General features: G+C 36.8%; 1 protein-coding gene across 1 annotated transcript; it reads right to left on the bottom strand.

Annotated features, from left to right (window-relative positions):
- Positions 1 to 2,024: 2,024 nt before the first annotated feature.
- LOC109240141 (double-stranded RNA-binding protein 2-like) lies at positions 2,025 to 9,526 on the bottom strand. The gene is made up of 3 exons (XM_019406766.1): positions 8,952 to 9,526; positions 6,618 to 6,837; positions 2,025 to 3,429 (listed from the first exon to the last, which is right to left on the bottom strand). Exons 1-3 carry the CDS (start codon positions 9,195 to 9,197, stop codon positions 2,450 to 2,452), a joined length of 1,446 nt encoding a protein of 481 aa, XP_019262311.1. The 5' UTR covers positions 9,198 to 9,526; the 3' UTR covers positions 2,025 to 2,449.
- Between the last annotated feature and the right edge of the window lie 1,573 nt (positions 9,527 to 11,099).

Below are 11,099 nucleotides of genomic sequence, written 5' to 3'. Positions count from 1 at the left end.
ATTTGGCGTTGATTCTCATTGAGAGCCATTTTGATATTCTATAACTTTTAGGGTTGAATAAAAAAGAGATGAGAGATACAGATTGTCCAAGCGGGCATTTCCAAAAGTTTGTAACAATAAATTATATGCTTAAATAATAAACACAATGAGAAAAATAAAGTAACAAATATAGTATTTAAGTCCAAATAAAGTAAATATCATAATCTCTACAATTCCCCTTATTCTTCTCTTTAGAAATAAATTCAAATGCCTTTGGGCTTGATCTTGAATTACGATCTTGAGTTTAATTCAAGGGTTTTGACATCTTGATCTTGAGTTTATATTGTTGCATCGAACGATGATCTTGAATTCAACCAGCATGCCTAAATTATTTGAACTCGTATCATTGAATCTTGAGTTGTACTTCATTCTTGCGTTTAAACATGGATGTTTGATCTTGAACTAAAACTTAATAGCTTGAGTGCTTGAATATTTAAAGCACTCTCTTGCTACTTGTTTTATATTCTTGTGTCTCTCCTGGTCGAGGACTCCTATTTATATTGGTGGAGAGAGTAGTTGTGACGAAGACAAAGTTTTTGTTTGATTTGTTGTCGGTCGTTCAAATTGAAGTAGTAACAAGGCTTCACTTAATTGGTCAGAACATGTCATTTGTACATGTGACCCATTTTCTTGGTCATTTCGTTTGACTTGGTATGCCACGTTACTTGTCATGTAGTATGTCCCTATCAGTTCATTCAATTGACCGCATGCCATGTCATTTCACACGTGGTACAAATTTGGACCTCTAGGATAAGATGACACTCAAACCTAGAGTTAATATAGCGGTCTCATCATTTGTAGCCTCAACTAATGAAATAGCCCGATGAATTTGAACTTTTTATTAAATTCATATTTATTGGATTTAAATATTTGATCCAATTACATTATCCCACAATATTTATTTGAAAAAAATATATCTTGAATTTAGTATAGTCTAAATTGTTTTATGAATTTCGATCCAATAAAAGTTAAATATGTACACTTCTAATTTTAAACAAATCTTAGTTTGACCTAAGAAGCTAAATCATTTAGTATTTAAATGAAATGAATTTTAAAGAACAGAAAGCATATATGTAATTCACATAATAAAACCTAACTGATGTGTGGAAAAAAGGATTTGATCACAACTTTTTCCTGTTTTTTCAATAAGTGAAAAAAATTCAATTCTTTTTCAAACAAAAAATATAAGAGTTTCCATTTTTCGAAAAATAAATTCTAATTTCAAAAATACCCCTTTTCAACTTAACTTCAGACATTACCTTTTAAAATATCACATTTTTTATGTTTAAATGCTAAAAGCATCCAGAAAAATATACTTGTACTCGGTTGCATCTACGGTCGAGTAGACACGCACTTGAAGTGATAGTTATTAATCTTGTAGTGAAGAAAATATTTTCTAACAACATTTAAGTATTAATAGTTATTTTATGTAAAGACGTTTGATTTCACAGAGTTTAAGAAAGTAAAAATAAAAATTAACATATTTGTCAAATATATGCAAAGTACTAATATGATCATTTTAAATGATTGAAGATGAGAGTCCAAGATAATTTTTTATTTTCTCTCTTCTTATAAAAGAATGAACTTTGACATCAAGGGGCCTCAATAAGTCATGTTATCAAAGATAAAATGGTAGGCTAAAATTAAATGATTTTCAAAAAGAGACAGAATAATCAAGAAGATGTGCTTTAACAGCCTAATCATTTTTGAACTTTTCAGTGTGCATTCAATCGGTGGCTAATCATAAACCTAGATTCTTTAGTTTGTCTACCACTTCTTAACTAATAACTCTTCCGCATGGACCTCGGTGAATAATTATTTAATGGGAGAACTATCCACCTTTAGAGCCACAGTCAGTCTGCGTTGGCCTACTTCGTGGAACTTAAAATGAATGTATGACAGATTGTCACCATAATGAATGAAAAGAGGAAGAGAAAAAGAAAAGTAAAGAGCTAAGCTAGTTCACTATAAAAAAGTGGAAAAGATAAAAGCAGAAAGGCATATTGCATTTTATATCGGTAGACTATTTCACAGAAGCAACAAGCTAAGACTTTAACCAGTAGGCACCTGCATACCCTAGGAAAGATCTGATAGAGAAGTACACTTACTACTTGCTCATACTAAATAATTTCTGATAAGAACCTTACATATATTGACTTCTATTATAACTACATATCCATTCTCCAAATAACCAGAGACAGTTTCAAGGATTGCTGGCAGTGAACTGCGCTTTGAACTCAAGAACCGGGGGCAAAGGCAGCTAAACCTATTCCACAGGAGACTCTTCTAAATAGAATGTAAAAGGAACTGAAAATTTTAAGCTTACATAAAGACTTACAAGATAAGCACCAGTACAACAGCCTACATCAAACGTTCCTGCATTTTAGAACATCCCATTCCCGAGATCACATCAGATCTTCAGCTGTTCCAATTTCTCTATCTCTTCAGACTCTTGCAGCTTCTTGTCAGCTGCAATCCCAGTCACATCTGTTGGCGTTGCTGAGTTCTTTGAAGCCACTGGATCAACTTGAACTGGTAAAATGTTAAAATCAGTTGGCTTCTCTAGCTGAGCTGGTTGGACTCGAGAGCCTGGTCGCTCCTCAACATGGACCTCTGAGAGGCATTGTGGTGATGGAGCCACTTTAATTGATGAATCATGCACCTGAATTTCCGGTTCCTTTAGAGCCAGTTGTTCCTCAACTCGAACAGGTGCAGTTCTAGAAAATGGGGGTTTCCTTACTTCAAGTGCTGGATCTAACACCGGTAGTTCCTCTGACCGTGTAGGGGGAGCAGCATAAACTGGCACTGTCTGTCTTACACAGACAGGTGGTGCCACTCCGAATCCTGGTGGCCTCATTGCCCTTGGAGATTGAGATGGTGGCGGAAGTGGTGGTGCGGAGAAAACAGGAACTGCATTCCTTATTGTCACTGGAGGCGCCATTCTATGGTGTGGACCAAAATGCCTGATAGGAATATATGGCGCTGCACCAACGGCAGGGAACTTATCTGCTCGAACACTGTGGCTCTCCATGGAAAAGCTTTCATTTATAATACTACTGATTGCTTGTGCTGTTCTTGGACTCAAGGATGTATTACTTCCTGTAGTACTAATAGGTCGACTTTGAGAAGCAGTTTTTACACATAATGGACTGATTGGTCTAGTGCGAGCAGCAGTTCTTGGGCATATTAGGGGAAGGATTTTTGATGTCGAAGATGGAAGCTGCTGTATACTTGATGGTCTGGGATTAGGTATTGGAAATTTAATTGGAAATGGTACTTTAGCCAGTTTTGCCTTCAAAATATACTTTCTCAGAGCACGTGCCACAATTACATGCTCTTGCTCATCATTTTTACCTCTATCTGGTACTGAACTTTCAGACTGCTGTGCCACTGGATGGAAAAAAAAGTAAAAGCTTGTCAAACCTAAAGTTTTTTATCACATATCAAAGTGCATATCAATTGTGATACTGAACAAAACCAAAAGGAACAAAAACAAGAAATCAGAATTGAAAATTCATGCCATATCTCTGAAAAGACAAATGTTCAGACAAATATCCAAGTGCATCAGTGAAAACATTCTATGTAAACCCTACCATCAAAAATAAACAATCATGCCTAATTGACCAAATAATCATTTGTAAGCACAATAGAAGCAAACATTAGACTATCACACTGAAACTGCACTTGACATCATTATACTGTTGAAAAAGTTAATACTCCTAGATTATTGCTGCAAGGAATTGGCAGTATGAGAGTCAACCAGCTCAAGAAAAGTCTCATAGCATGTACTATTTTCATCCTTTCAATTACTTAGACAAGCATGCAGACTGCCTTGCCTCACAATTCAACCTTCAAGTATGGCCTGGCAAAACCAAGACACATGCATGCGTGTGCACTTGAGATCACATTTTCGTAAAGGGCCACTCTGTGGAGCTTGTGAAACAAATATGGACCTGCTACGTGATAAGCGATGAAAATAAACAAAAGGCAGGAGGTTATGTGCTTGTGACTGTTTAATGGTTTATCATCCGGGAAGCTGTCTTCACGTCACTAGTCATTGCCCTCCTCACCAGCTGCTGTTCAATTACTACTGTTAAGTTGTCCCACATGGGTAGAATGTGAAATATTTGGTCTACTTATATGGTCTTAGGCAATCTTCACCTCATGGCTTTTGGGCGCCCATATTACTTTTCTTAACGTGGTATCAACGCCAGACCAATTTCAATTCTTGATTTACCTGATGTTGGGCCCCCATATTATGTTGTCACTCCAGTTGGCAGGCTTGGGCGTGCCGGGGGAGGGGGGTGTTGAGTTGTCGCACACTGGTGGGATGTGGAATATTTGATCTCCTTATATGGTTTATAGCCCATAGCCCATTTCTTACTACCATACACATAATGCAGTATAATCCAAGTAAAGCATGAGGAGATTCGATAATATTCATCAGAAGGATGCTACTAATACTACGGAAGGAAAACTGTCCCAATACGCTTGATATGGTACATGCACAAGAAAAGTGACAAATCAGCAGGTTTCATTTTCTGCTGGTCAATGCAACTCAGTTTCTTTTTCTTTTTGGTTTTTTCTTTTCTAGTGGGAAGGGCTGTGAAGGGGTAATATTTAGAACTCATCAAGTTTTAAGAGTCAAGATGAGCCTCAAGTAAAAACTCATGCTCCAAGTTTGATTCCACTTCTCCTTCCCAAAAGTTTGATACAGCTTCTGTGGTTAGAGTCTCAAATAAAGTTTCAGTTGACTCCAAAAAGTCTTATTCTCCAGGCTTTGTCTTCTCTATCAATCTTTCCATCTTTCTTTCTATTTCTCAAGCTAACTATTTGTATGTGTTAGGAAGGCTGTCCTATGGTCAATGTTCCCAAAGGTAAACATAACTGACAGTCAACATCATCTATTAGATGTCTTTAGCATCCATAGAAATCAACTGATTTCATCTGTTTGCTAGTTCTAATCACTAACTACACTCTTTTGTGATCCCTTATTCTTGCTCCTTTTCTCCTACTTTTGCAACAATTCTTCACCCTGTCTACTCTTCAGCTGCTCCTTGAATTTTTGTTTTTTTGAGAATGAGGTTCTCCTTGCAGTTCTTCCAGCAGAGGCACTCCACTATCATCGAAGTAAAAGCCCCTGAACCTCTCTCGAGAAAATCAAGCCATTTTGTTTCAATAAACCAAACAAAGTTTCATTACATACCCTTGCATGAAACCAACAGTACAATAGTAAAATTTACAGCACATACAGTAAGTGCCGTACTAGTAGGGATTGTCAACTTGTCATACAAGATTAGACATGATTAAAAATGATCACATTTGCCACAAGGTGCAACTAGTAAACATAGAAGATAAAAGGAGAGAAGGTGCTTGAGATGATTTGGTATGTCCTGTGTTAACCTCACAATGCATCGGTCCTCGAGTATGAAACCATGGAGAATGAAAGCTAAGTTGCTCCGACACGGTAGTTTAGGTGCCGCACCCATGTCGACACGATACTAGTATGGGTGTGGGTGTTATCCGTACCAGATCTGGTCAAACTATTTTGGGTACTGTGACCACGAGGGATGAAAAAATTCGAGATGAGATACAACTTGATTGCCGAAATCAAAATCAAAACTAGGATTAAATTTGAAGAGAATAGCATACCTCATCTAGGAAATCAATCCTTTACTTATCTACAACTTAAGAATAAAAAACAAATTCATACTTTACAATCTATACATAAGTATTACATAAAATTTCTCATAATCTAGAAATAGTTTTATTTTTTATTTTTTGAATTATTTTTAGCCGGATCCCCGCACCCGTATCCGTACTAGGATCCATATCCCGAATCTTAGAATCTACATCTCGAAGGATCCGACTTCTAGATCCGCACCCGTGTCCGAGCAACTTAGAATGAAAGTGCTAAAAAGGAATGAGATAGACCTAAAATCATATCGAAGGAAGTTGTCTTGAAAAAACTACAATTTCTTGGAATCCATGCAGATTTAGCAAAAGATAGGGCACAACGAATGAAAAAGATCTATATAAGCAATATCAATTAGTAGGGGATGTATCTTTAGTCATGTTAGTACATTTACTTTAGAACTTATGCTTTCTAGGAGCTTAACCCTATCTAAGATTTTTATGCTAATTGAATATATAGAGAACTTCTAGTACTTTTTATTTTTATCATATTTTGAGTTATGTTGGGCTAAGATGAATTTAAATGGAGAAACATGGTCAGTGAGGATTCATAAAGCCGACCCCAACTTGTTTGGGGATGAGATTAGTTCTATAATCATGCGCAAGCAAAATATGTCACACATACCCTCTACATATGTTAAGACAAAAGATGGAAAAAATTTCTAATTCTAAGAGTTGAACGGTAGAGAGCGGAAGGCTAATCCCTCCACAAGCATGAAATGGCCAAAGAGACAAATATGGGGTTTTGGGTGGGTGGGGGGGGGGGGGGGTGCACAAGCCCAAATACAACTTTAGAGTCTCTCTTCATAAAGAAATAAGATTTCCGAAGTTACAATTTTATCCAGCAAATATCAATTAGCTCAGTAGGTATTCAGATAACATACATAGTTTCAGAGATGACCAGGCTGCCATTGCTGCATTCTTTTCAGCTTGCTTCTTATTCTTAGCTGGCTCTCCCGTAAATGTGACGCCTGCCAATTCTACTGTGCAGGTAAAGATGGGAAGGTGTCCTACACCGGACCTAAAGGTTGTATATGTTGGCAATAATGCTCCTACTCTTTGTGAAACTTCCTGTAGCAGATTCTTATATACCCCCGTCTCATCCTGCAAATTGTAGATAACAGAATTAGAAAATAAGCATGACGAAAGCAAACAACAAATCATTAGTTTTTCTTTTTCTTTTTGCTACTGAAGCAAAGAACCAATCATAAGTATGAGCCTGCAAAAAGATTTGTGCCAATACTTGGCAGCTACATCTCCAATGACTAGATGAATTTTACATATCCCTATATAGTACAAACACCAATATATAGATGTTTCCGTTGCAAAGACATCGATGGGCCGCATTATACATGTGCACAAATGGGTTTTTAATCTCCTCTATGACATTACAGGATCTATACCTAAAAAATGCACCAATACAATAAGAGAAAAAATCCATACTTTCTTTTAAAAAAATTGAACAGAATTAATGATGGCAGTAATTCTTAGAGATATCGGTTTGGGAAACTTAGACCTGTCTAGCTCTAAGATAAAAACATAAGGAACTTCTTTTTTGATATGGAGATAAAACTTAAGGAACTAAACCCTAAACAAAGGAACTAAGTTCACCAAACCACAAATTTCTCAACAAAGATGATTTAACAATACAAAGCAAAATATAAGTCTTCTTTTGGGCGCAAGGTTTGCAACTCGGTGGACAATGTGCCAGGCCCTCTACTTTCTCCACTTAAATACCAGACTTTTGTCTATGGCTTAACGTGCACCTAACCCATACATTACTCGCAGCGCTCTTACCGCTAGACCGAGCCCGGGAAACTAGTAAAGAAGAGAAAACCAATACATTATATTAGTGAACAATAACTCTTCCCATGTTTCTCTTATTTCACAAAAGACACAAGATACCAGTTGTTTTTACAGTACCCAACTTAGCTAGGACCACTTCACTTATCAAAAGTTCAACAATATGAAGTATTGTGAATGATATTAACTACTCAACCACCAATTTCATTGTTTCACTTACACTCTATCATTATGATTGCACCACTTCCACTAGAAGAGTCCCACTTCTGTTGTTCTGACTCCCCAGTTTCTACTCCTAAAAGAATAATGCAAATGCCTACTCTATCATCTGTAATGTGCTGAGTATAATCCACATTAAGAGACGCCTAATATGAGTGTACACTTCCCAAAATATGAGTCCATTCCCCGTCCAAGTCCACATGTTACTTCGGTCTCAAAGGCCTAAATCATATATCATTATGATATTATTATAGTTCAATTATAATCTTTTAAACATCCAACTTAAAGATAAAAATCAAATATGCTCAAGTTTGAAATGACAATTAAAGCTAAAGGTAAGCTTAAGTTTGACATATGCAAGAGAGACTTTCCAGCAATAGAAATGAATCTTGGATAACTGATAATAAGGAAATCACTAGGAAGCCCTCCTGAGTGAAGCATCAAGTCATAGAATATCAAAATATTACAACTTAAAAATGATTTATCCCAAACCTATTGATGTAAACTTAGGCAGGAGAAAGTGGAGACAGAACAGACAGTCATACATGATACACATTGATAGGCCATTGTATGTGTCAAATTCTAAAATGTGCGTTGATAAATTTAAAAGTTCTAGCTATATCCACATTTAACTCTAAAATGCACATTATGTACATATAGTTCCAGAACTTCCAAAAAGAAGTGTCCAACACTTCAAGTCACACAACAGTCAAGTAATTTGGCAGACTTTACAGTTGCTGGAAAAAAATACATATTCAAAACAAACTTAATTCCGTCAAATTACATTAGACACAATTTCACAACCATATAAGAAGCCGAGAATCCAACAGCCAAATATCTTACACACAGCTCTCCTACAACTTCAACTAGAAAAAAGAGGAGATAACTCAGGAATTCAATTATATGCACTGACAATTTTTTTTTTACACCATCAGTATAATTTAACCAGTTACGGCATGATAGTCACTGTTTTCCAGGTTACCAATCAATGCTTACTTTTAGGCTAATAATGGCAAAGTCTTAAAGCTTATTAACATTTCTGCTACCTCACCTCAAAAAGACGTTTTTACCATTCTACCCAACCTCTTACCATAGAAGATCAGCATTCCTTATACAGCTAAACTCAACCAATACAAACCATAAATGCAACACATAAACATTTACGGAAAAACCCTAAAATTTGAAAATTAACTCACGAGAATTCTAGCGGCGAGGGAGTTAGAAGGACCACGACTAGCGAGTGCATTGAGTGCAACCTCAGCGGCGGAGTGCTCGGCCTGACGAAGTGTGGAGCAGTAGTTAGGACTCTCGAAAATCTCGCCGTTGAAGTTCACCGTCGCCTTGAACCGCGGCGCGTGATCGGGACCTTCTCTTATACATGTGTAGGACGGCAAGTTGAAGCAGCTCCTCTGTGCCAGCTCCTGTAGCTGGTTCTTATACATTTCTTCAACAACCGACACACCAATCCCAGCAAACACGAACAATGAAACTTCACAAAAATAAATGGAAGAAAAATCAGCTGAAATCAGTTAATTGAATAATCGGAGGCTTTCATGTTCGCTGGCCATGGAGATCGATCGGAGAGTTACTCTAGGGTTTTTGGTGTATTTACATACACTCCAAGTGTATGTAATGATTTACAGAGAGAGAGAGAGAGAGAGAGTAACATCTGAGGATTTTTGCCTCTAGAGAGAGAAAGGCAGCTAGATTTTCTTCAGAAAAGGAAAAAAAGAGTTTAATTAAATCAGTGAACTCTTTTTTCGGCTTGCATTAAAGAACAGGTGTGGACTACTCATCTACGCGCATTCTCATGTTGTTAAGGTAGAGAAATTATGAAATTTGACCGTTTAGAGGACCATTTCTTTCATCCACGAACTAATTTTACAAAATTACAATAATGATTGTAGTATTATTACTACTCCGTCCGGTCCACAATAACTTACCAATTTGCTTTTTTATTTTGGTCCAAAATAAGTATTCATTTATATAACCAAGAAACAATTCAATTTGTTTTTTCAAAACTACCCTCGTGTACCCTAAAAAGTCTTTTACTTCTCACATTAATTATGCTGCAACATTTAATTAAGGTTAATTTAGTCATACTAACTATTTTTGTCTAGAATTTAGAAAATTGGGCTGTGAGGTGAGTAACTATATTCAACAATCATTTGACAACATCGTTCCTAAGCCCTACTAAGTAAAGGGGGATGTGTTCAGTCCCAAGCATCTTCGTCAATACTCCATCTGCCCCCCGCCGGGGGGTTAAGGGGGAGGATGTCAAAACCTTACCCATAAGTATTTTCTTAATGGGAGTGCCCAAAGCAAATTGGTCACTTATTATGGATCGGAGGGAGCAATAATGAACAAAAATTGCTACTATTATTTATGGAAGTAGTCATGGAGACATTATAATGTTATAAATAATAGTAATACGTAATTTGTTATGTATGAGTTATCTAATTTAAGAGCATATCTGTACAGGGTAAAATATGTTCATATTTAATGCTCGCATGATAAAGCGACACGTGGAGCCGAAGACAGAAGACAGTCAAGACCGAAGGTAACGACCTCGTTTGTTATCGGAGAGAATGGTATACATAAAGGTGAAATAAATGCCTACCACCCGGTAGCATTTAATAGAGAATATTCTACAACATTAAGCAAATGGTCCGTTCCAGAAAATATGACATTCACTGCCAACCATTATACATTCTTCAATGATCCTCATAATTGTCATTAAAAAGGGGCTTGATCCTAGGACCTTGTTCCCTAAGTGCAACTATAAATAATGAACTCTACAACCGTTGTAAGAGACGAATTTTCTGACAAGCTAATACTATACTTTGCTCAAAAGCTTAATACTATTTATCCTCTTGATTATTAATATTGTTCTTACTGACCCCGGAAGCTCCCCTCCCCGAAAGGAGATTTTTGCTGTTTTATTTCGATTTCAAGGCTAAGTCTTACTTTCTTGTTTAATTCATTTATCATTTTAGGATCAAATCGATTCACTTGTCTATGAACTACGTATAAATTCAACTGTACCGCTTTACGGCAAACAATTTGGCACCCAGTGTGGGTCTTAGACAGTTGTGTAATTGAGTTGATCCTTGCATCTATTTCTAACCTGTTTGATTCTTTGTTCTTAGAAACAATCACAAAAAAATGGCAGATAACGATGTCAACGTCACACACAACAATGAGGCCAAGAAAAACCAGCCTCAGCACGAAGATTCCATCAGTGATACCCGCAACGAGGGGGTGAGACCACATTGGTTCATGGCAGGCAATATCCGCAACATGTTCGAGAAGCAACTCCTGATGATGCTGAAGACGAGCATATT

This window comes from Nicotiana attenuata, unplaced genomic scaffold, assembly GCF_001879085.1.
Source record: "Nicotiana attenuata strain UT unplaced genomic scaffold, NIATTr2, whole genome shotgun sequence".
Lineage (NCBI taxonomy): Eukaryota > Viridiplantae > Streptophyta > Magnoliopsida > Solanales > Solanaceae > Nicotiana > Nicotiana attenuata.
The sequence above is the reverse complement of the archived record's forward strand: the minus strand, read 5'-3'. Positions and strand labels throughout refer to the sequence as shown.

Coding starts and splice junctions, on each gene's coding strand:
- LOC109240141 (XM_019406766.1), bottom strand. CDS start 9,197: ATGTATAAGAACCAGCTACAGGAGCTGGCACAGAGGAGCTGCTTCAAC. Junction 6,838..8,951: donor CCCTCGCCGCTAGAATTCTC/GTGAGTTAATTT, acceptor TACAATTTGCAG/GATGAGACGGGGGTATATAA. Junction 3,430..6,617: donor CTGGTCATCTCTGAAACTAT/GTATGTTATCTG, acceptor TTTTCCATCCAG/TGGCACAGCAGTCTGAAAGT.